The 26,168-nt window shown below is 39.8% G+C and overlaps 1 protein-coding gene across 5 annotated transcripts in view; it reads left to right on the top strand.

Annotated features, from left to right (window-relative positions):
- The window catches only part of abcc3 (ATP-binding cassette, sub-family C (CFTR/MRP), member 3), a 45,055-nt gene that overhangs the window by 9,420 nt on the left and 9,467 nt on the right, over positions 1 to 26,168 (top strand). For 2 of the 5 annotated variants that reach the window (XM_061094341.1, XM_061094342.1), the window contains exons 2-23: positions 4,006 to 4,182; positions 5,493 to 5,618; positions 7,672 to 7,809; positions 10,263 to 10,388; positions 10,642 to 10,703; positions 12,542 to 12,673; positions 15,071 to 15,334; positions 16,336 to 16,513; positions 16,651 to 16,812; positions 17,251 to 17,343; positions 17,982 to 18,185; positions 19,314 to 19,460; positions 19,580 to 19,667; positions 20,008 to 20,074; positions 20,316 to 20,442; positions 21,871 to 22,047; positions 22,276 to 22,443; positions 22,660 to 22,843; positions 22,965 to 23,073; positions 23,679 to 23,835; positions 23,999 to 24,206; positions 24,742 to 25,052. In XM_061094341.1, coding sequence (XP_060950324.1) covers positions 4,006 to 4,182; positions 5,493 to 5,618; positions 7,672 to 7,809; positions 10,263 to 10,388; positions 10,642 to 10,703; positions 12,542 to 12,673; positions 15,071 to 15,334; positions 16,336 to 16,513; positions 16,651 to 16,812; positions 17,251 to 17,343; positions 17,982 to 18,185; positions 19,314 to 19,460; positions 19,580 to 19,667; positions 20,008 to 20,074; positions 20,316 to 20,442; positions 21,871 to 22,047; positions 22,276 to 22,443; positions 22,660 to 22,843; positions 22,965 to 23,073; positions 23,679 to 23,835; positions 23,999 to 24,206; positions 24,742 to 25,052 — 3,405 coding nt within the window. Of the gene's footprint in view, positions 1 to 4,005; positions 4,183 to 5,492; positions 5,619 to 7,671; positions 7,810 to 10,262; positions 10,389 to 10,641; positions 10,704 to 12,541; positions 12,674 to 15,070; positions 15,335 to 16,335; positions 16,514 to 16,650; positions 16,813 to 17,250; positions 17,344 to 17,981; positions 18,186 to 19,313; positions 19,461 to 19,579; positions 19,668 to 20,007; positions 20,075 to 20,315; positions 20,443 to 21,870; positions 22,048 to 22,275; positions 22,444 to 22,659; positions 22,844 to 22,964; positions 23,074 to 23,678; positions 23,836 to 23,998; positions 24,207 to 24,741; positions 25,053 to 26,168 lie in introns of those variants that run through there. The other 3 variants (XM_061094340.1, XM_061094343.1, XM_061094344.1) reach the window with 2 other exon arrangements.

Raw genomic sequence — 26,168 nt, 5'->3', positions numbered from 1 at the left:
CTGCTCCTGTTGACACCATTGCGGCAGGGCACTATTGGTCTTTTATGCTAGATAAGCGCTATATAAATACAGACCATTAAATAAAAATTGAGCACATCCTGCTGTTGCTGCGCATTCAAGTTTTCCAACAGTGAACCTCAGTATTACTTCAACTGTGAAGCAGATGAAGACAATATCACTGAGGTGACATCATAGAGAAGCCCCAAAATATTGTCTGTTGCCCCCAAAGGCCAATTCTTCGTCAGATGATGGGTTTTGAGATGGCATGTTACCCGACTAACAGTGTCTGTTAACATTGATTCAGTCACAAGGTGATTTCTCTATCAATATGGCTGTTAAACCTCCCTGTGATAATAAGTCGGTGCTGTGCAAGAGTTATGATGAGTAGTGTTGCCTAAACGATAAGAGAGCAAACCAATACAACAAGAAATATAGTACTTGTTTGAGTATTTATATTCAACATCTGTATTTGTTAAATAAGTAAGAGACGTGACTCTCTGGGTGTAGTTGCCCACATCAGGCCATGTTTATCAGGTTGCATATGTTTGAGATGAGCCTGCACGTTGCTGGTTACCTTGAAGGCTTACTGCTTATTCAGAGGTTTGGAATTTCCTAGTAGAGTTTTTCATTTGCTCTGAGTATAAATCACTCTCTGTGAATGAGTTGATTTGTGAACTCTCTGCCATTATTATATATTTGTTGATGGATTTCTTGCTGCAGCTTAACCTACATTTTATTCCCAATCAGTGAAAGTGACTCCCGCCTGTCATGTAGTGAACGTAGTGCAGCAGCCCAGGCAGACACTCACAATAGTGCTGCTTTTCATCATTGACTATTCATTTTCACAATCAACAATGTCCATTTTGTTTAGAATTTGATTATTATATTGGAATTAAGAATGTTCTCAGAGAGGAGGAAAATTCAAGACCTGTAGGTTAGCGCTGTCTGCTCCTTGTCATAGTTGAGTTCTTTCAGACTCCATGCTTTAATTTAAGTGAAGAAATCCTCCCATCTCTACTGGCTGGCTGGTACTGCAAAGTACCTCTCCCCTTTTATCCCACCTTTTGTCGAAGTTTCAGGTTTCTGGTCTTTGTGAAAACTGCTTTGAAAGTGTGTGAGATGGAATAAAGGCACGGTATTCTACAGTTAGTGTGGGCTCTGCAGCCTCCTGCATGTGTGGAGTAAGGAACTCCCTCTGTGTTAGATGAGATGAGGAGTGCATCGTGTGCACCATACTCCCTTAACCATTAGATTTATTGTTTCTCACTCTTTGAGTAGATATGCCTTAATGTGCAAAGAATAATATGAAAACTGCTGGTTAGCAGTTACATCAGGTGTCTGTGATGTGCAGTATTTTCACTATTGGAGGCTATTTAAAAAAAAAATGGCAAAAAGCCAATATGTGTATTTCACAAGTTTATTTTACAAGTCATTTTTAGAGCCCGAGTGCATATCTTTTTTTTTTGTTCAACTGCTGATTCAGGAATTTTAACACATCAGTATTTTTCAACATTTTGGTTGATTTCGTAAAAAAAAATTCAAGGGTTTAAAAATAAAATTAGGGATATTAAGAGGACTTAAAGTCCATTAATTTATTATTATTGTTTTCTTCAGTTGGTCCTCACTTGAAAACACTTGTGTTTGTGTGACAAATGTGTCAAACATTCCATGGTCTTATATGGTCACATGGAAGTGAAAAATGAGTCACCATAGAGGAAAACTCATTTAAACCAGTGTCTTTGTCATCATGGTAATAATTAATATGAAGAGAGCCAGCCTTTGTGCAGTATGGTAAGTCATTAAACAAATGTATTTACTCACTGACATTTCCCTTGTGTGCAGTGCAGATACCTGAATGCTTTTAAATTTGACATTTCCCTTTCTTCAATCTGGTCTATGTGTTAAACGCATACACAAATAATGTGCTATCAGCTGCCCTCCTGCCGTCCAGAGTTCCCTCTGGAACGAGAAATGTTGAAATGAAGGGCGTGTAAGTTGTGCCTTTCCCCAATTTGCAATGCAAACAGTGCAGAGGCCATTACCTCTGCCATATTCGTAGGTGCAGGACTGTGCCGGTATTAACCTGAATGGATATATTTTAGATGTAAATGCTTTCTCATTGTCTTACTGCTTTGATTGTTTCGACTGAGAGGCAGATGTGAAGAGTAGCAAAGCTTTCATGTCGGGTTGATACACATGAAGCTTTATATAGGAGACAGCCCCCCATAAAGCTTAATCCTTCATAAAAGACGTGTAAAAACAGTTAGTTTGCTTTACTAGTATTTACATGAGTTACCAGAGTCCATATATCTACACACACATTAAGCCGTACACACATATTTTAGCAGGTGGGGGTGGTGATGTATGGACACTGGCTGAAGAGCACCAGCTGTATTTATCTTGATTCTATCTGTGGGTGGGCCTTCAACTGTGTTAGTCCACGATAGCACAATATCCATGCTGTGAGGGCTGCATAATCACAGTCATTCATGTTTACCTTTCTCCTCCGGATGTCCTCCTTAGTGGTCAGTTATTGTTCCTCATCAGCAAAATGAATGAATCCTATTGTTTTCATATAGCGTTGAGCTAAGTTTGTCTTACAGAAACTTTAATTTTTTTTTTAAATGCTTTACTGGCTATTTTCCAGATGAGTGTGAACTGTTTCAAGTACATACATATTATCATGGAGTTAGAAATCTCACATAACTCATAAATTCTGCTGCAGAAATCAAGTGTTATTGCCTACAGCGCATCGACACTGACCCCATTCAGCTCTTATTGCCAAACTCTATCGAAGTTTGGTGTCTTTCAAAGTTGATCTCTTCAGAATCCTCTACATGCATGGCATGTCTTTTTTGTCATAATATGAATAGGAGCAGACTGAAAGAAGCTCTAGATATGGGTTTCAGATCAGTTACATTTTGTCTGTCAAACATATTTTACAGACTGAATCTAGCATCCCTAGGAGAGTAGCCTCCTTTGGTCTGTTGGTAGTCTTGTATCTAGGGAGGCACATCACCGAAAACTCCTCGTCCTATAATAGGCTATCCGTTGACTAATCATTGGCACTGTGGTACCTTACCGAGGAAACCATGTGGCGCTAACTGTTTTATTCCTGTAAGTTGGAATATTGTTGGGTAACTGAGGAAAAATTATGTCAAATTGTCCCAAGTGAGCTAATGTTTGTCCGGCTTTGTTTGGTTTGGGGGCAGCAGCCCATTTAATGTTTCTCTGGGGATCAAATCAACTGTCAAGGAACTGTAGATGATGGCAAATGATTCATGTCCAAACATCCTCAAGAACTGTAAAACACTGTAAAATCACACACTGGCAGCATCGTGACGCACATTAAATCCAGAACAGTACTGCTCATTTGTGTCTGTTGTGGTGTATCTGCTGTGTGCTGCAGGTGAGATAGAAGTAGACCACCAATTATGTTTTATTTCGACATTTTGAGATATTTGCAGTAACAACAGACCTGACAGAAAAATAGACACTCTGTATGCAGTAAAAAGGGAAGTGGTATTTTGTGTGTATACAGCATTTATCTAAACAGAACCAGCTTTTGAACCAGAGTTCAGTGTATAAAAACCAAAGTAATGTTTTTAGTGAGTTAATATTATATGGTCAGGCCGCTGCTGCTCTGACCTTTAACTTCCCTCTTTGTTGTCGCCTCTCTGAAAGTTGTGATCCTGGACTGACGTGTAAGCCGAGTATCTAGATGTGAGAAAATGGATTTCCCATCATGTATCCTGTCCCTGTGACTATAGAGACAAGCGACTTACAGATTTCAGTTCAAGGAAAACATCTATGTTGAAATTGTTTGTGTGTGTGTGTGTGGGTGGTGGAGGTGGGGTGACACATGTGTGCACTGTTTAGACAGTGTTGTCGCTCTCGATCAGTGGGAGAGGTTCAGATAGCACTGTTTGGTGTTGCTGTGTGCTGATAACAAATGTTGGTCTGTAAACTAAAGCGCTGCTCCCTGTGTCTTGTGTGTCTTTGCAGGAAGCCAATCAGACGTTCCACACAGAGCGGCCCGACCTCACAGAGTGTTTCCAGCTGTCTGTCTTATCATGGCTGCCGTGCATCTACCTGTGGGCCGTGTGCCCGTTCTACCTCTTCTATCTCAAGAGGAACAACAGGGGCTACATCATGATGTCCATTATGAACAGGTTCAAAACGGTGAGAGGGAGCTTTATCTTTTCCTTATTTCATTTTTTCTTTCCTGCGCTTCAGTTTTCAACAACACTGTGGACACAAAATATTGACTGATTCTCTGCTAAACTTTCAGCAATCTTTTAAGACACATCAAAGCCTGCACATAGTCAAACAAAGACTGCCAGTCACACATTTACTTTACTCATTAAGTTCAGAATAAAATTTTTTTTATTGATGCCTGGTTTATGGACATAAACAGCCTCTTCATATCCTCAGGCAATATGTGATTATTGTCTTATCGTCAAAAAAAAAGCTTGAGGTGGTAAACTGCCATGAATCCATCGTATTCATGATATTTATGAATCTTTGAAATAATTTCAACAAACTCCCTTTATAAGCCAACATGTAGATTACTTTGTTCAGTATTGATAAAAAGAAAGTTTTTGTTGTGTTATGTTGTTAGGATTCAAAAGCTGGATTTGGACCAAAACCGCCTTGAACTTTTTCAATGAATTTTAGTTTCGTGAATCTAGGAACATTACAAAGACAGACAACAGGGAGGAGATAGATCAAAAGAGAGGCACTGTTGTAACCAAGCGCAAAACACCTGAAATGCGTGACTCAAATAAAGTTAACAGATATTGTAGGCATTTACTGGTTAAAAATATAACATTGGGGTACCAATCACCAAAGATTACCCTGGAACTTATTTTAAACTCTGTTGCATACAGTGCTAAGAGTGCAGCTCAAAAAAGCTTATAATTACAACCAAAACCTGGACATCAGTCCTGTCCTCCCACATCTCTGTTGATACTGCAATATTATACTCCTTTTTATCAATTTCTCAAAAACATAAATATCATTTAATTTATATTAATTTATATCACAACCGCTTAAAATTGAACAGTGCCTTTTTCCATGTCCTCCAAAAGTATATTCACATATCTCGAGAATATCTGCAAATAACTTGTAAACTTCACAATATTTTAAACATATAAGATGTATAATATGAGCCCAGTATTGGCCCAGGCACTACACCACATTTACCTTTCAAACATACATCAACGCACTACCAGCAAACTGTCCATACTGTTTTAACTAGCCCTCTTATACCATATGACTGAAAAAAGAATATGTCATGATCTATGAAAGAAAGGTTGGACTGATGTATCTGTTGGTTTGAACAGTACCTTACATCATAATTCATCCACTTGGTCGACAGTGAAAACAGACTGGCCAAAAACACTCTCCCAGTGTGTAATGTTTAGTGGGTTAGCAGCCTCTGTTTTTACAATATTTAATGTCTGTTTTCTTTTCTCTCTTTTCGCTCTCAGGTGTTTGGCTTGTTGTTATGGATAGTGTGTTGGACAGATCTCTTCTACACATTCCACGAACAGCGGCTGGGAGAAATCCGCCCGCCCATCTACTTTGTCACCCCGCTGGTTCTTGGCATGACCATGGTGAGGATATAATATGTCCATCTGAGGAACTGTTACAAAAGAATTCATCTTTCATCTCGTTTTTTTCAGAGGGCATGTAACTCTGGGGTAATCTAATACTCAATCCTTTTGTTCAAAGAGCTTGGTTATGTTTAACTTGCTTAACCTTTCATACTTGCACCAAATTGGACTCATTAATAGGTCTGGGCAATTGATTGAAACTGACATTTATGACCTAACCGACTTAGTCTCATGTCTGTTAATACTTTCCCCAAAGCTTGTATTCACCCCATTAATTCTGGTCTGCACTAAAAGTTAATGGTTTCTTTCCTGACCCGTACCACATCCTAATACCAAGTTTTATGATAATCCATCCAGTAGTCTTTGTGTAATCCAGCTAACTAACAGACAGAGAGACAAACAAAGTGAAACACAATCTCCTTTATGGAGGCATAAAAATATGCAACATTGGCACACTATGTTGATTTTAACACGCAAATCCAGAAGAACATATTTTCACATGCAAATCCAGTCTGGTTTCGAGCACACAGTGCTTGTTATCATAGAACACAGTCTACTAATGAGAATCACTAAACCTGCAAAAATATTCCAACACTATCAGTCGGTCAGGTATCTTTGACTGGAGAAACTCTGAATAACGTTCAAACAATCTATGAGACAAAATTAAGATGAAATGCTGCTATAAAGCATGTTTGCTAAAGTGTTTGAGCAGTTACCAAAGATTGTCTCTAAATATTTTGCACCACCAGATCACATTACAGAGATGATTTATAAAATACACTGCTTTTGTGTTTTGTCTCCAAAAAAGATTAAGTTTTAGGGTTGCACATATTTTACTCTGTGTGAGCTGGAGGTTTCAAGTTTCCTCATTGTTGCACGTTTTTAACTGGACCGTGACAGCCTCTAAACTAGCTTTGGTGTCACAGAATGGTCTCGTACGTCCTCTTGTTGAACTGAGATTTGAGGTCATCACAGGGAAACTTTCTCCCCTCAACAGGCGAATAAGAAAACATTCTTCCTGGGCTAAACTGTACACACGTATCCCTCATCCCACCCCCCAACAGTGAAGCTCGATAACCAACAGCAGTGAAGCAAAGATAAGACGCTCTGTTTAGATTGGAAAGGTTTCCTGAAAGGAACACTTCCTTTTTCAGGAAGCCCCACTAACTCTCACACGGTTGCACACAGTCATACCTGAACTACCACAGTCGGTGAGCCAGTGAAGCAGTTGGGAGGTCCAGGTCCTCTGTCTCCAGCCGGTCACAAGGCAGCTTCTCTAATATGAAAGTCGTGACATTGAACAACATTCACATTTATCCTGCTCAAAAACTGCAATGATTTTGGTGTTTTATTTAGATTTTTAGAGATGAAGATCTAAACACCAAATAAGTCAGCTCAGTCTGTTTTAAAAAAACAAAACAAGAAGTCTCAGGTCCAGCAGCTTTAGTGCGAAGGACCTCTAGTTCACTCTGAGCTCAGTCAGCAGCCCAGATCACCTGATGAAGATTTTCTTTTTCAACTGACGACATTGACTCAACACAACATTATGGTCACCGTTAACTTAGCAACTTATTTGTTTGAACAAAAAAAAGAATAGAGGCTATGCTTAGTTTATCATCAAGAAGGGGCACTGTGTGAAGTGACTCTATTCACACAGGAACATGACGTTTCCAGCACCAATCTGGATGTATCACTAATGTGGTAATAACCAGAATAAGCAGGGGCACACTTCCCCATAATGTGCATTTTCTTCCTCAGACCTTTACATGCTTAAACAAAAAGCTAGGGGATACTTAAAAAACCTGATAATAACCAGGATACTGGTGCTCATATAAATGCAGTCGTATAGAGCAGTGTATCTGAACAGTGTATATTATTAATAGAGGCTATGTCAGGATACAGAAAAGTCAGCAGTACTTGATGGAAGAACAATCGGCATTAAATACTGACCCAGTCAGAACACGTTTTACCTTGCATGCCCTCAGTGATCCTCTCTTGTTTAATCTAACACGGAATCTCCCTTAATATCCCCCTCCCTCTCTCTCTCTCTCAGCTGCTGGCCACGTTTCTGATCCAGTTTGAGAGGTTACGTGGGGTTCAGTCCTCGGGGGTCCTCTTCATCTTCTGGTTCCTGTCTGTGTTGTGTGCCATTGTGCCTTTCCGTTCCAAGATCCTACAGGCCTCCAGCCAGGTAAGCACATGCACATCATAGCTGTTGCCTTTTACATGTCTCATTCCATCTTGTTTCCCCTTTAATCTCCCCTTCCTCACCGTCTTGCCAAGATTCTTATCCCTTTTTTAAGTATACCATCCCCCATCTAGCTTGTCTAAGGAGTTTCCTTGGAGCTTGGATGCTTTGTAAGGGTCAGCCCAGGGCACCACTAAGCAGAAAGCGAAGAGGGAATAGCAGGCCTGTTGTTATAAGCAGACTTATATCACCTCTAGTGCTGCGCAGCTAACAGAGCAGCAGCAGACACCAAACAAACGCTGCAGGCAGCAAGATGAGCCAGTCAGTGATGTCACACTGGAGAAGAGATACACAGCAGACAGGAGCACATGGGAAACAGAAGAAAACAAAACATGTATATCAGAGGCAGACACATAGTGAAAACCGATGGTCATATGAATGGGGATTGATACAGTAGAGTTGTTAATATCACATATACTCAAAAACAGCATTGACACAGGTGATTATGTGGCTAGCTGCTGTGTGAAATCTTGCTCTCAGAACCACAGAGCTATAATCTACTGGAATTAGTAGAATCCCAAATAAATCCCCTTTTCCTCTGTGAGTAATGTGATTAGTGACCCATTTATTAACATTTCTACTACAAAGGTTGAAGCAAAACATTTTTTTCAAAGTTACCTCAAGTAATTTCCAGGGTTGGTTTGTATTATAACACTTTACTCTGAATCTCATGCTGCATTTGATGCATTAAATATAACAGTTTTTAAATATGATATAAAGCATTTAGGGGGGGATTTCATATATTGCAGAAATTGTTAAAGTCATGTGTCTGACATATTTAAGCCTAAAGTTTTTCTTTGAGGAAGAAACAGATTTAAAAACTCACACAGGATATTATTTTATCTGATATCTCTGTGTATAAAGGTCTGTGTGTCCCCCGTATCATCCCTGTAGAGTTGTAGTGCAGGAATCGCTGTCAAATGTGTGAAGCTGAGTTATCACATTATGGCACTGTTACTGGTGCCTGGAGCTCATGATTGGTGACTTTACGCAGTGCACTGGAAAATAAGCCTCTCTCCAGCAAAACCATATGAGCATATTAATAGATCATGTTTCTCTTTCACACACACACTTCATTTATATGTGAAGAGTGGATAAATAATTAAAAGTTTGCTTAAACCTCTACATGGTGATCGTCATGTGTAAAACTATTTTCTAGGTCAGGCGTGTAGGTGTTGGATGCAGCGCTGCACTATGTGTAAGGTGTAAAGGGACGTGTGTTAATATGATCCATGTGTGCTGTGCGTATAAGATTACATGCACATGTAGGTGTTGTGTACGTGACTCATCCTGTCGGTTCGCTTAAATGCCACATCTATATCAAACGACCAGTCGCAATGCAACCCCTATTAAATGGGGAATGTTTGTTTATACATTGAGTCAATGTAAATTGAATGGAGTGTGTAAGAGGTTTGATCAGATTTGAAAAAGTTTTAAGTAAGTGCTTGCGAGGCGTTTGCAGAATCATTTCACACCTCCCTGTTACTCAAGCAGCCCAGCATTGGGGTCAGCCCAGGCTACTGTAGCCCTTGGCTGCTATAATCAGGTTGATCCAGAAAATATGTCCACACGCTAAAGTGAAGCAAATATGCATGCTCCATGTTGACACGTTTATTCGTAACTGTGTTTGTCTGATTTTGAGGTTTGTGTTCACTTGGGGAAGGAAGAAAAGTGAGTGATGACTGTGTGTGAACTCAAGTGAATACATGGAAGTGGATCTTTAGGACATTTGCATGATTAAAGGCTCCGTGAGGTTCTGACAGACCTGAAGCCAGAAACTCACTCCTAATGACATGCATTGCTACTTAGAACTATTTCTTGTTGTTGGAAGTTTTGTTTAAAACATCTGATCTGGCTCAGGAACATTTTGTAAAGAAACTTGCACCAGCATCACATCAAATTTCTCTGTCCAATTATTTGGATTTATGACCAAATACCTAAAAAACTAAAGAGATTGCCATCAGCTGACTGCTTCAATATCCACATTTGGTATTTTCGTTATGAGCATGGAAGGATGCCGACTTATTATTGTTCTTTGCAGAAAGACATCCGGCAAATCCACCATTGTACTGGCAACTTACCAAGGTGCAAGAATTCCTGTCTTTTAAAGGGAAAGGGATGCTTTATTGGATTTTGAGATCAACCCCCACACATTATTATTTATAAACAGACCATGTATAATCGCTTTGAAACATGTTCATGATTGGTACAATCGAGCCAATTTAAAGGGCGTAAGAGATGAGTCCATAGTTTGAATTGGATATTCACAGCAGTAAATTTCAAGTTTGACATGATCATTGATTTGATTTTGTGTTTAAAAGATTGTGATATGATTTTTTTTTTGGAAGATTACCAAACTGTCTATCAAGTTTGTGTGTCCTTGTTTTACATTTCAGAGTGAGGTGCAAGACAAGCTGCGATTCACCACGTTCTACTTGTACTTCAGTCTGGCGCTGTGCGAGTTCATCCTCTGCTGCTTCAATGAGAAACCTCCTCTCTTCTCCAGTGTCGTCACAGACCCTGTGAGTTGTACATCCCGCTGCATGACCTCTCAAAAACCATAAAGTGTCTGTGTCTGTATGCTATACGTGTGTGTTTAATGTTTAAACGCAGATATGGGTACTCTGGGGCCACTCCATGCCTGTTACAGTATATCACACACTTATTTGTACACAGGGAACGTGGTTGTACTTGCTGCTCAAAGATGCATGTTCTCCTTATCCCTGTATAACCGCTCTTGCTTATTTTCATGCATATTTCTCCATTTCCTCTCAGAACCCCTGCCCTGAAGCCACAGCAGGTTTTCTCTCCTCCATGACATTTTGGTGGTTCACAAGGTGGGTTTGAATGGCTCCAGCACCCAACACAAACTGACCTAGATTTTCTCTATCTATGGTGATTTATTTAGAAAACAACAATACACCTTTATTATTTTGTGTACGGAGCCTCAATCATTTTAATATTAAATAAAAAACACATAATAAAAAAGAATAATTCTATTCAAATTTTAGTTTCTTCCAAAATACCCTTGTTAAAGTCACTTCATAAGGTTGCATTATTTTATGGTCGTTTTTTCGGTCAGTCATCGCCATTTGAGATGCTTTAGCCTCCTTGTTAGGGAACCTTCATGTTGTACCATCTTAATATACAATATATTCTTAAGGCAACAGCAGGTTAGCTCGATCATCAACAAATGCCAAAGAAATTCTGAATTACCCAGCTAAAACCACTGCTGCCTACCTAGCGTCTTATTAGTCAGACAAGGTATTAAGCTTTTATTCTTTTAAAGTAAAAAGACAGTGTGAAAAACATGGTGGCCTCTGTAGAGAAGACCCGCTCCAGATGTAAATATAAAGTGTTTACATGTAGAGGGCTAATTCTAGGGTAACGAAAACAACAATTTGAAAAAATGTCACACTAGTGAAAACATAACTACAATTATTTTAGATTCAGTTTCTGTCAATAGATCCCTTTCACCTAAATATTTCACACTGAACCTTTTAAGCTAAATAATAATATAGGTAAGTCACTGTGTGTGTGTGTGTGTGTGTGTGTGGTAATTGCAACAAGTCTAACTGGTTGATTCACAAACAGTAGAGGGACTGGAAAAACAGCCTTCTTTCTGACTTAAGGATGTTATTACATGGTGCTTGGCCTTAGTGCTAAACACCCAGTAATGAGAAATACTGTAACAACGTGTTAACAAATGGACAAACAAATTGACACTGCTTAAGCTAACAGGAGCTAACTGGCTTAATCTGGGTGCATGTCTGGTTGGAGGCTGGGATCTATGTGATTTGGCTGAAAGGTGAAGGGACAGAGACTAATGACGAAACCTCTGTCAATGAATAAGAGGCAACATAAAAAGAGACATTATTAAATTTTTAAATAATTTTGAAGGGGACTTTAAAATGCTGGAATATAATAATATAATAAGTCAAGTAAAACGCAGCAATAAATAAAAATGCAGTAAATTTCCAACTTTGTCTTTTTTTTTATTATTTCGCAATTTTACTTTGTATTTATTATTGAACAGCACTCTACAATATGTGCCAGTTTATATAAGAACATTGTAGTTTTCACTGCTGTAGTAACATTTTTCAAAATCAACATAGAGAATGATAGTGGATTTACACTATTCTTTTTCAATAAGAGAAAACAAGCCTGAGCATGTTTCCGATGACCTGTAGCTTATGCCTCACACCATCAGTTCTGTTAATATGGATTTTTTAATTATTTTTGACTCCTGCAACAAAGAAGATAATGCTCTTTGTCTGATAAGTAGAGGGGCTTCCTACTATTTGGTTCCGTAAGCCAATCTCCCCATGTGCTGTAAAATAGATCAAGATCATTTCCGGTGGAATCTGATCCAACAGTACATGATGATGATTAGCAAATCCAGGAAACTCCATTAGGCGTCTTTTGTGGAAAGCAATTCTTATTAAGTTGTCCCCGGGATAAAAGGGTTTCATGAAATGAATGAAACTCGCATGTAAAGGAAAAATATGTTGGAAAATATTTGGAAGGCAAAAGGATGGAGGCTCAAAACCATTTGAATATGGTTTCATTTGTTTACATACTTGTCCGTGTGAATTGTCCGTGTGAATTGCCTGACTTACAAGATTGAGTTAAACTGCTGTTTCTCTTTCTCTCTCTTTTTCTCTCTCTCTCTCAGTATGGCTGTTAAAGGCTACAAAATGCCCCTTGAGGCCAAAGACCTGTGGTCTCTGAACAAGCGCGACAGCTCCAAGGTGATGGTCCCAAATCTCCTCAGAGAGTGGGAGAAGGAGCAGGCCAAAGCCAAGAGGTAGGTTTGCTAAGTTTCTGTAAAGCACGGTTCAAGTTAAATGTTTGTTTCATCCACATACAATAAAATATTTACCCGATGTAACAGTATGTGAAATACAAACAGAAGGTTATTGGTGATATCAGGTTAAAGCTTGAAACTAGAGAGCTGTTGTTACCTAGATACTCTCAAATGCACAGGTGGTCAGTAAATCAGATTTATCCACAACAATATGTCTCAATCAAGGCTGTTTTCTTCCAAGAATATCACTGACATATGATGAAGCTTAAAAATGTAATTTATTATTTAGTTTTCCTTGTTGGAGCGTCTGTACTGATGATACAGTGTAGCCATTTTCAGACATATACTGTACGTCAGGACCATTGGGTGTGCACTTTTTCTTTTTAGTTCGCCATTTAAATTCGAAGAAAGTAGAGGGAGATTTTCGGGTCAGGCGCATTCACAACTTCCGAAAGTCTTTGGTGTGTTCAGATGAGGGGTGGCGCTGAATCCACAGGCAGGACAAAAGAGATCACATGTTTTTGTTTACATCACATTGACATCCATCACTCCAGAATTGTCATTTAAGCGCCTAACCTCTATCCTGCCACATTCTCACATGGGTTCACTCAGAAACTATGCAGAGATTTTACCAGGGGGCAGGGAGGAGAAACTCAGGAGACTTTTCTGGTGCCATCGACTTTGAAGTTCGGTGACTGTCTGAAAGAAACTTGAGAAACCAGACTCTTGAGAAACCAGACTCTCTTATTGTGTAAATGTTTCCTGCAACAGAGATACTTTGTGTGTCTGAAGTTTGTCGGCCCCAAGCCCATCAGTCCCAACTGAAGATAAAACTCTGTAGACATAATTGTGGAGTTTATTTTGAAAAAAGAACTCTCCTAAAACTGTAACTGAAATACAAGTGCTGTATCTCAGTATTTGAACAACAATCTGGCTCTGTATGAAACGAGTACAACATACTGTAGGCTTTAGATACACATATACTTGTTAAGGATCCATTTTTGACCCCTAAAGAAATAATAAAAAATATAGAATATCACACGGTTTGTCTTTGAAGAACAGACGTGTCAATCTCTGGATTGTCCGACAGGATTCAAGCTGTGTTCTCTAATTTAACTGACATAGAGATATCAGATCAATGCAGAAAGCTGACAATAACCTGTTTACTCAATGAATAAAAACATAACAAACAATCATTTTTAAAGTTCGTCAGAATGAGGGAGACTGGGATCGACTGCTGAGCTAAATACAGATTTTATTTCCTGGTGACCTTTGAAAGTGCAGATGTAGCTCTCTCCCAATTAATTTAGATGGGGCCTGATCTGATTAGCCTGAAATAACTGCCCAGATGTGCTGCCAGGATGGCTGCAGAGTCCTGAGAATTACTAATCCGTACTATAGGGTTCCAGTGTGTTTGTACTGTGGGGAATTACTCAGCAAAAAGGCAATTTCATGCACAAACGCACTCGACAAGTCTGCTGAAGTGTTTTCCATCAGGCTGTTTCCTATCACTGCGCAGCAGTTTTCCTGTTAGACTTTCATTGAGCTCCCAGAGTGAGAACAACTTGTAAAACAATACGGGGGAGCTTGATTAGGCCTTTTCAGTTGTGGGTTGGAAACCTGTTTGGTGTTAAGCTGAATTCCATCATCATTGTCCTGTTGTCCTATAGCTGCCGGTTAGTTAACTGCTGGAATCCGACTCCTGCACTTTAAGCTGGTATTAATAGACTTAAGATAGTTTGCAAAACATTCCTTTCCCTGAATGCTTGGAGCATTTCTTGCATTATGTCTTACTACTGGAGAAGCAATAAGCAAATGAAAATTACACTATAGCTGTTTTCCGCTCCAGAGAATGTCAGCACAATTGGGTTTGTACTTTCTCTTGAGTTAACCTTTCATATATGATTAAAGCAGCTGGAGATTCTCTGCTCAGACACGTTATTAACAACAATTAACATGAGGGCTGAGGCCGCCGGCAGAGGCAGAAAGTATGTAGAACCCTGTCTAAGTCCTTTTTTAAAAACGTGTTGTCTCACTGTTTTCTATAGTCCCATTATTCTAGGATTTCTCATCCCAACTAAACTTCTGCAAGTCGTGCTAGAAAATCATCAGAAATTACTCTATATTAACGGGTACAGTCATAAAACTGCAGCCATAATCCTTCTACAAAACGCATGTCTGCCAATAAAATACAGGATTGTTTTCAGTATTCTGTAACTACCTACCAGGGTCTCCATGAGGCCTTTCATACATATCTACTGCTATAATATTTTCTTGGAGTTTATTGGAGTTAGTAATAGGATCAATTATAGGAGAGTAATCTGAAGCCCTTTGTGGCAATCACTTTTAGAAATATTGAGCTAATTACTCGACCTCCCACAAATCTTTTGTCCACAGCGAACCGCATCTATCCAGCCAGGCTCTGTACTCCAAGCCCCTGCCGTCGAGCACCAACAATATCGCAGGAGGAGGAGGAGGAGGTGGAGGAGGTGAAAGTAGCCCAGAAGAAGTAGAGGTGCTGCTGTCCAATCAGAAAGCTGCTCCCCATAAACCGTCCTTCCTGCGTTCCCTCATCAGAGCCTTCGGACCCTACTTTATGATAGGCTCAGCCTACAAGCTCATGCAGGATATCGTCACCTTCGTCAACCCTCAGCTGCTTAGGTAGAACAAAGATCCCTTCTGCATGCTTTGCTTGCCACAGTGTATTTGCAAATTATGATGATGTGTGATGCGTTTTATTTTCTATTTTCAGGACGTAGTTTTGCGTTTGTTGTTGGCATGTTGATTTGCTTATTCAAAGTGTGGTAACTGTATTTTATTTAAAACTCACACTGTCATTCAGGATGCAAAGTTATTATGTAAATACACATATAAATTCCGCCTAACTGATATTCTTTTCTCATAGAACCTACTTTAATAGTCTACCTATGTAAAGCTTGGCGATATGGCCAGAAATTTGGTCAAGATAAACATTTTCATATCTGTCAATATTGACAATTATCAAGATTAATGTCACATTATTATTTGTGTTTAGTTTAAAGGCTGATCCTCAGTGAAGCTTGTGTTTTTAAACTCTTCTTTAAGAGGCAGAGAATGACAAGTACTTGATAAACAGCTAATCTGAGGTAGATCTGTTATGTGTTTTACCTCCTCACTGTGTTTTCACAATGCATAAGCCTTGTATCAATTTATATTTGATTTTTGTTTTATTGCTGTTGATTTTAAATTATAGTGCAATATCTATTGATATTGTTTTATTGCCCAGCCCGATAGCCATGCACTATTAACAGACTATGAAGAACCTGAGAAGCCTCAGATAACGTTATGTCAGAGGAAATTGTTTGTTTTCCAACCGGCAGTTCCTCTGTTGACAGAACACGGTCATACCAGCAGCTTTCTTATGAGAACATGTAGCATGTTTCCTTTTGGATACAAACAGCCACAGAAGAGAATAGACTGTTGTTGTATTTTTGCAGTTTGCAGTTTCTGTAGGTAAATACCAGGTTTGCAGTGTCCAGACACGATGATGTAGCTGAGGCCTTATTTCTAGAAGCGTGGAAGAATATGTCCTTTCAAAGTAGCTCTCCACTCAAAAAAGTTCTGCACACAAGAAGACATGTTATCTATTGACAAATTCTTTTTCTCTGTCTACACTTTTATAGGATGTTGATCAAATTCACAAAAGAGAAGGGTGTTCCTGATTGGTGGGGTTACGCACTGGCCTTCCTCATGTTCTTCACAGCTATCCTGCAGACTCTCATTCTTCACCATCACTTTCAGTACTGTTTTGTCACCGGCATGAATGTACGCACAGCTATCATAGGAGCAATCTACAGGAAGGTACGCTAGCAGCTCTCACAGCATAGTTTTCTGCCTGCAGTTACTGTGCACACACACAAATGAACAAGACATTTCAAGTGAACTACTTAAATTAAGAGGAGATGCAATATGCCTTTTTTCCCTTCATTGTCCTTCAGTCTCTGGTGATAACTAACGCCGCCAAGCGTTCAACTACAGTGGGAGAGGTAGTCAACCTGATGTCTGTGGACGCACAGAGGTTCATGGACCTCACCACCTTCCTCAACATGCTGTGGTCGGCTCCTCTTCAAATTATGCTGGCACTTTACTTCCTGTGGCAGGTCTGTGCAAAAACTTGCATGTATTCATTATTATATAAATAAAATGAAATCTCACTAAGTCATGAATGATTCCCAACTTACAACCTGCATCTGAACAACTTTAATATATGCCACTGTTGGTGCTAATCAACATCTACTGGCGAACTTGAGTACATTTCCTATGCAGTCTCATTTTAATGAATTTTTTTAAAATTTAAATTAAATATGGGTTATACATTAATGGATCACTCGCCACATTTCACATCACATTAGTTTACTAATCTCCTGCCTGTTACCATCAGCAGCTCAGAGACTGAAGTTTTGAATTTTTCAGAGACATTTAGGAAACTTTCTGGGTTGTAACTTCAAGCTTGCAATTAGTGGTACTTGCTATATTTTGCTTATGTGCCCACTTTTAATTCAAATTTTTTATTGTACTTATTGTGCTGTATTTCACAGAACCTTGGTCCATCTGTGCTGGCTGGGGTCGCTGTCATGATTCTGCTGATCCCATTGAACGCTGTCATCGCTATGAAGACCCGAGCCTACCAGGTATGAACAGGCAACGTAGGAGTTGGCGGTTGTTCAATGCTATTGAGTGTTGACTTGTAGTGGAACTATATCAGTGATATTATTAATATAAAATCCAGAGCTGGTGAGCCCCTACTCTGGGGGTCGGCCGCTCTGATCATCTTATCACGGCCTTTTTTCTGTTCCCCGTACTTATTTTAAACCAGAGGTGGCTGAGCATTTGCAGTTGTAGTCTCACACTTTGGAACAGCCTTCCCCATTCCATCAGATCCACTGAATCTGCTGTTAGCTTTTGGGCAGCAGTTGGAACCTTATTTCTCTAGGTTAGCCTTTTTATGAATTACCGCTATTATCATTTTGCAAAATTTGCGAAAACTGTATTTCTAATGTTTTAGTGCTACACATGTGAAGCGGTATTTCTAATGCATGCATTCAATTATAATGCAGTTCATTGCAGTAATTGTCAGTATGGGCAATTTATATCTAATAATTGATCATCTTTCATATTCATAAATATCAAAATATTTGCACTTCAAAATACTTCAAAAACACTAACTTTGTCGGATTTTGACCGTTTTTGGTGCTTGGTTTCAGTTCAGCTATTTTGGATCGAAAGAACAATTTGTCCTATGCTTTGTCATCCTCCTCCTCTCTCCTAGGTGGAGCAAATGCAGTACAAGGACTCGCGTATCAAGCTGATGAACGAGATCCTAAACGGCATAAAAGTTCTAAAGCTTTACGCATGGGAGATCTCCTTCAGAGACAAGGTCCTGGACATTAGGCAGAAGGAGCTCAACACTTTGCGCAAAACAGCCTACCTGGGAGCGCTGTCCACCATGGCCTGGACCAGCGCACCTTTCCTGGTAGGCTCACTACATGTGACATCCTTTTAAGAAACTTATCCTAGAAGAATTAAGCGTTCACTGAAAGTCATGATAGGCCACGGCCTTTTTTTATTCTTCTTAGTTGTATAAAGTGAAAGATAATCCTGCAGCCAATCCAAACAGGCTGCATGAATGTCTGCAAAGTGATTTTGAGGTCATATCATGGGTATTTAGAATCTCTTCATTAGGTTTTTAGCTTTTTATTTTCAAAATGCTATTTGCCTTTTCACAGTCAGATCTTGTATTTACTTTACTTTTCTATGTAACTCACATTGAAACTAGTACATTAATAAATTTTAATTGCTTAAAAACTCTGCATAAAGGTGATAAAGTGTCTGAGGTTATAAATTAGTTAGATTGTCAGGTAGAATTCCCTTCAAAACCCAGGCAACATGTGGCTTACTTACTACAGGTTTATTTTAAGTATCTTCAATCGACTAGTAAAACTAAACACACACAGTATAAAGACAAAGTTAGGAACAATTTTTTTTATAAAAGGGGATAATCATTAAGTCCTCGGAGGTCCTTATAACCTTTTAAGTCCACTTTGAATCATATAAACTTCACAGGAGCACAGGTGTCAATTTTGCCTGCTTGTTCTTCTAACTTACGTTAGAGCAGCCTAATGCGACTTAAGACTCAAACAATAGCAACATCTCTGATCTCTTACAGGCCTACTAAAATAATGTACCAACGCAACTTAAATACTTTCTCAATTATTATTTACTCACCGCTGTCCACGTGGGATTGGATCTCTCAGGACAGATGTTAATACCAGGTCTGAACAGGGCCACTCTGGGAACACTGCAAGTGAACATCCAATGTTATTTTGGCTGCTGTCTACATCATTCATTTAAACAGGTTTCACGGGTCAGATGACACTTTCCAATTGAAGTATTTGCTGACTGATTTATGTGGTGATCCATGTTTTGACCAGCCTTAAGCCAGTGTTTATCAGTGATTATAAACTAATGTGTTGAACTAAGTCAATGATGAGTCACAGATTGAGTGAAATCCACGTGTGGGTGTGTGTATGGCATCAGAGCAGTATCTCAAAAGTAGAGAGATGGACCATGGTCTGTGGCCTGTTTTCTCATGTGTTTCCAGGTTGCCTTGACAACGTTTGCTGTTTATGTGAATGTGGATGAGAACAACGTCCTGGATGCAGAGAAGGCCTTTGTGTCACTCGCGCTCTTTAACATCCTCAGGTTTCCTCTCAACATGCTTCCCCAGGTCATCAGCAGCATGGTGCAGGTGGGAACTCTTTCTTCTTTTCTGGCACATTTTCTCCCTTTTTTTAGTCTCCTCTCCTGCCTGTATTTTTTTTGTTGGAAGCTTTTACAGAGTACCTGTGTGTTTATTCTGTGTCACAGACCAGTGTCTCACTGAAGCGGATCCAAAATTTCCTGAGTCATGATGAGCTGGACCCAAATTCAGTAGACCGAAAGAACAACTCCACAGGTAGTTAAACCCCGCCTCTCCTTTAATTAAGGTTAGAGCAAAATGTTGTCATTGTGTCCCACATCTTCCAGTGTCAGTAAATTTTTTAATTTTTGATGTAATTTTACATACTTTAAATAGAAGTTAACAATTGCATTGAGTCATTCTACCGGATGTCATCGGTTGCATTTGTAAACTGGACGGCTCTTGAACTCATGTTAACTCCTTCTACTTGTACCTTTCACCCAGTGATTCAGAGCCTGACGATTGTTTGGATGACTAATGGTTAAGGAATGCCTTTCAGTGTGTTGTGGGATCTGCACGCAGCTGTCACCCATTCATGCGTTTTTCTGCTCAACAGAATTCTCAGTGACAGTTGTCAATGGGAAGTTCACCTGGAGTAAAGAAGATCTTCCTGTTCTGCAGAAGTATGTCCTGAAAAGCCACATGCTGGGTGTTTTAATACTGTCAATACCAAAAGAAAAATACATTTATGGATAATACATTACAGTACCAAGTGTCAGCTGACGTTAACCTACACAGAATAAAGCTGAGTCCTTCAGAGCCTGAGCAACAAAAATGTATATATTTGTTCTGGTGTGAGTGTATGTCATGTCCACGTGTTTCTGTTCTTATAACTCATGAATGCTGACTGTGTGTTTTTTTTAGCATCAATGTGATGGTGCCCCAGGGCTCCCTGCTTGCAGTGGTGGGCCACGTTGGTTGTGGGAAATCCTCCCTGATCTCTGCGCTGCTGGGAGAAATGGAGAAACTGGAGGGAGAGATTTCTATTCGGGTAGGTAATCACTTCATGTCCCAAACCTCACAAAATGAAGTTGACAGTTATCATGTGTGTGTGTTGTGAATGCAGATTGTATCCATTCCCAATGTAGACAAAAGCCTTATGTAAGCGAGGGTTAATTTGAAAACTGTACCCCTCATGTGAATTGCTTATTAGAAGAATGATGAGAGAGCACATGCAATTGTAGGTAAAAGATTGTTTGATCTGGCCTGCAAGGCAATTCATAAATACAAAACAAAAAAAACACACACGCACGCGACATTAATCTGTAAAGGGACACGAAAAAACTTCCTTGCTTGCACTGGTGCGCCTGCATTTAGCTGCTTTATCTCATTTCCGCTGAGTCAGGGCACGGAGGTTATGCTTACTCACTCACACAGCCCTGGGCTCAATAATAGTTTATAATAATAATTTCTGGGATAGTATATCGTCCAACAAAAGTTGTTGTGACAGGCCTACCTACCTTAATGTTTTTTTATAATGCACCAAGTTAGAGGTTTCCTTGCATAGCATACGTATTCGGGCAAATATGGTATTTTAGACTAAAATATCCTTGACTGAATCGATATTGAATCGAGACCTTGTGAATCAGACTCGAATAATAATAAACAGTAATTTAGTATGTCCCTCGAAGAATGTTATGATCGCCCCCTGATAGAAAAAAGGTTCCCCACCGTTGCTGTAAAGGCACCATGTGTACAAAGTCAGAATCATTCAGTTATAACTTATTTATGATTTACTGCTTGCTCAGATAAACACACAAGTAGAGTAGAGAGCAGATGAATGAGTAGTGCACTTCAAAGTGCTTCACAAGTCAAAGCAAATACCAACCAGATACTCAAACAGGAATGAAAAAGAATGGAAAATATGCCAAGGGCCTACAAGTTTAAGATAAAAATAGAGAACGTTGTTTGAGCAAGACTTTTAAACAATTAAGACACAGAGTATTGAGTTGTGAGCTTTGAAGATGCTGGTCTCCTTCAGTATGTTATAATGTGAAACAGTTCCTTTAGGAGTAGTTGTGTAGTAGACAGAGTAACTTTAATAAGTATTGGTAAAATGTTATTCTTGCCAACACGCTGTTAAACATAACAACAACTATTATTGATAGAGTCGTTCTAAAACTAAACATTTATAGCAGTGGACCAGCCCTTGATTTATATTGTCAAGATTTACTTTTAACTCAAATTTAATGGAATGTCACTATGGCACAATGTATAATTAAACGCTGTTCTCCCAGAGAAAACTATTTAGAAAATCAGTGGCATGAGAAAGCAGTGAAACCAGCGGAGAAAATATCAGTAAAATAAAATGTAATATTTGTAAAGGAATGGACAAGCAGATGTATAAAGGTTTCTTATCACCTAACAGCAGTGGGATCTTTCATTGTGTAAAGAAACAACTGTCGGCCTCTGTCCTCAGGGATCAGTGGCGTACGTACCGCAGCAGGCCTGGATACAGAATGCCACCCTGCGTGACAACATCCTGTTTGGGATAGCCTACAATGAGCAGAAGTACCGCTGCGTACTGGAAGCCTGTGCTTTAACCCCTGACCTCGAAGTGTTGCCCGGAGGAGACATGACTGAGATAGGAGAGAAGGTACAAAACACAACTATTTCCATTTCCTCTCATCCCTCCTTTTTTCTGTTTCAACAAATCTGCTTTGATTCTAGTTTCCTTTCATCAATTATTGATGTGCTACCTATCAAAGTCTTCAATTGTCTCACCAATTCTGCGTTTCTCTAGAAATGTGCACATAAACCACATTTGACCAATAGCCACAGTGATATATATACATATATAAATAATTCGGTCTCCTTCCTGCAGGGGATCAACCTCTCCGGTGGCCAGAGACAGAGGGTGAGCCTGGCCCGAGCCCTGTACAGTGACGCTGAGGTCTACCTGCTGGACGACCCTCTGTCCGCTGTCGACGCCCACGTTGCCAAACACATTTTTGACAACCTCATCGGTCCAGAGGGGGCACTGAAGGGCAAGGTGAGGGATTTGAAAAGAGGAAGTTTGACTGTTTGTTTTACGAAAGAGGAAGTTGTATCTTTTATTAGTTCATCACTCGTTTGTTTTCCATATTCATAAACCTCTCCTAAGATAAGAGTTGGTAGAGTTTCTGTATGTCCATCTGTGCATTCACCTTCATATTTACATGTTTGTTTTTGGATAATAACAGAGGTTTGTATTGTTGTTATACTCCAGACACGCATTTTGGTGACCCACGGCATCAGCTTCCTGCCCCAGGTGGATAACATAATGGTGATAGTGGAAGGTCGGGTGTCAGAGATGGGCTCCTACCAGGAGCTGCTCACACAGAATGGGGCCTTTGCAGAGTTTCTGAGGAACTACGCCCTGGAGGATATTGTTGAGGAGGACCAAGCACTTGGTAGAGCACTGCTTCCTCCCCTTTGTTAATAAGCACATATCAGTATTAAGCATATAGATGGTTGAGCTTGTTTGTTTGCTGTATATTATCCTGTTTTTACTAAGGCTTATTGCTTTTACAGAGGAGTTAATTGAAGATGAGGAGTTGTTCCCTGATGATGCCCTTAGCAACCACACAGACATGGTGGACAACGAGCCAGTGGTCAATGAAACTAAGAGAAATTTCATAAGGTACTGTGAATATTTAAAACTTTCCCACTCTGTCATGTTGCAGCTGAGCATTGACTGATAAACACAAAGAAAACATCCGCCCACACCCTTCTGATGGAAGCTCTGCTTCTTTCTCTTAACTTGTGCAGTGCCTGTTCTAAACCAGTATTGCAGCGGTTTTTAATCAGTCACAATCTTAAGACCAAGATCACAACTTTTCAAAGAAAAGCTCTGTAATCACTAAAGTATTGTTTTCCATGGATTATCTAGACTGTGGAGCCCTGCCATCTTCTAATTTGTCGTACCACAGTTTCAACCAAGCCAATTTATTTATTTAATTTGTGTTGATTAGAAACTTATGGATGTACATTACCGATTTAAGACATGAAACAGATGGTTAACCATAAAGTTGCTTAGGTCATATAATAACTTTGCATTAACAAGCAGAAAGTAAATAACAATAAATATTAAACCAGCTTTTGCATTAGTATTTCACCAGTACCATACACCATCAGCTGCCAAATGATTAGATTTTTTCAAGCTAAGCAATCAGTTTCACTCTATAAGTATAAGGAGTTTCAACATGCCTCATTGATGTGAGTTTATTCCCTCTCTTTCCCTGTCAGGCAGATCAGCGTCATCTCATCAGAGGGGGAGAACCCCAGGTGTCGCTCAGTGAGGAGACAGGGCTGCAGCCAGAGGAAATCCCCAGAGCCACAAGAGAAGAAGAAACCCCTTGAGATGGATAAACTCATCCAGTCAGAGACTGCAGCAACCGGCAGGGTCAGTCCATCCGATCTCTTCTGAGCTGCTGCAGATTCACTATGACTCAAACATATATTTTCTCTTCTCGTTGATTTGTTTGTAACCACCATCAAAAAACATATCGCTATTTATTCATAGATTGAAACATAATGGTAACTCTTGCACCTTTTGTCTTTACTAGGTGAAAACAAAAGTGTACCTGGAGTATGCCAAGGCAGTGGGACCCCTACTGTCAGTGTTCATCTGTTTCCTGTACGGCTGTCAGAGTGCATCCGCCATCGGAGCAAACATCTGGCTCAGCCAGTGGACTAATGATGCTTCAACAAATCAGACTAAGGAGAATGCAGTTATGAGGGTGGGGGTGTATGCAGCATTGGGCACTGCACAAGGTGAGAAACAATGTCTTTCATGAGCACTAGCTTGTTTTTAAGAGTAAACCTATTCATTCTTACATAGTTATGGTTGTTCATGTAAACTGTATTCTGGAAACTGATATTTGACCTGAGGTACCAACATGTTTAACATGTGCTTCCACATCATGGTGCTAACATTTTTCAAGCCTGAACACTTTAGTTTAACTCAAAAGCTGCTCCCAGCCACACACTGCTTGTTGCTCCTTGAAGAGATTCTGGGGACCAGTGAACATGAACCAGAACTATCTTTATTACACAAACTGAAAGGGCCTTCTGCATATCTAACAATTGGCATGCTTTGGTTTTATTTTTTTTGTTTTGAAAGAATAGGGGCTGCGGATATGATGCATAATATGACGCTGTTCCTTTTTCAGTGAACTGTCTCCTTTACGTTCGGGACAGATGAAGCCTGTGTCTTCAAGTAAAGCGAACGCTTCCTCATCCTACATTACACCTTCCTATCTGACTTCTTTTTTTATTCTACTCCTCCTACTGTTCGACTCCGTCCCAGGTGTCCTGGTCCTGATGTCTTCCTTCACTCTTGCCATGGGGAACATTGGGGCAGCCCGGAAGCTGCACAGTGACCTGCTCACCAACAAACTTCAAACGCCACAGTCTTTCTTTGATACCACGCCTATAGGACGCATCATCAACCGCTTCGCCAAGGACATTTACGTGATAGACGAGGCTCTTCCATCCACTGTGCTCATGTTCCTGGGCACCTTCTTCGTTTCTCTCTCCACAATGATAGTTATCATTTCCAGCACACCCATCTTTGCTGTTGTCATAGCACCCCTGACTTTCATATACGTCTTTGTCCAGGTACCCCAGATGATCCTCTCTGTTCCTCTTCTTCTCTGTTCTGTCCTTTGCAAATGTATGACTCTTTCTGTTGCTTGTGTGGCATGACGTATGCACGTTGACGCAGCTCCTTTATTTTTATTTTTTAACCATCCGTTTTTGGCTTTTGCTTCTCCATAGCCTGCGATGTTGTCCGTGATGAGCATCTGCCGCTGCGATTATCTCTATTTTCAATCTTAAATTCACTTGGCTCTCTCCGCAGATGAAACACTTCCTGCCTGCAGCCTGATTCCACATCTTTGTCACCTGCACACGTACACACTCACTAAGACATACACACTGTCATGTTGAACAATACAAGCCAGCCAATATATTGAAGTTGACAGTGTAAAAATTTAAAGCCTGATCTGAGAGTACAAATTATTTTAAGATTCCAAAAGTAGATATTCTCAGTTTTAGTGATTCACAACCCCCCTCTAGTGGTCGACCAGTGTTAATACAACTGCGTCTACCTCTTTCCTGGGGCTCAGTGGAGGTCTGGATTTGTTTGAGAGATTACAGAAGTGTTTGTATGGGCTGGTTATGTCACTAGTGTGACATGCGGAGCTGATGCAAGTGAGTTAAATGTTTATGACTTTGCTGTCAATGAAACATGGAACAGATGTGAACTGAGTTCTAAGATTTTCAGTCTGTGATTTGGATTTGATTCATAAAGGAACACTGTAATAACACCACTGAGTCATACATAAAGCAGCAGTAGTTTTGTAAGAAGTTGGATTTTAGTTTTCAGTGCCATACAATTCCGTGTGTCCGGCAGTAGTTACACTCATTTAGTTTTTATTGCTACAGGATCCCTGGCCTCAGGTTAACGTACAGACACTTGATTCCAGTGACTTCCCTCCAGTGAGATAGACTTAGATTTTTAATTAGTACCAATCCAATACCTGACTCTTTTTCTTAAAGGGAGCTCTGGTATTCATTTAGTTCTCTGATTGAACAGATACTCTGAATTGAAGTTATGGTTGGATTGGTTTATATTTAATTAGAATAGATACACATGAATGTATAGCGGAAGCCTGCATTATTCATTCCCAGTCAATTACTGGGAAACTATCATCCACTTTAAAAACAGTGAAG

The sequence above is a fragment of the Limanda limanda genome, chromosome 21 (genome assembly GCF_963576545.1).
Source record: "Limanda limanda chromosome 21, fLimLim1.1, whole genome shotgun sequence".
Taxonomy (NCBI): Eukaryota; Metazoa; Chordata; class Actinopteri; order Pleuronectiformes; family Pleuronectidae; genus Limanda; species Limanda limanda.
The sequence above is the reverse complement of the archived record's forward strand: the minus strand, read 5'-3'. Positions and strand labels throughout refer to the sequence as shown.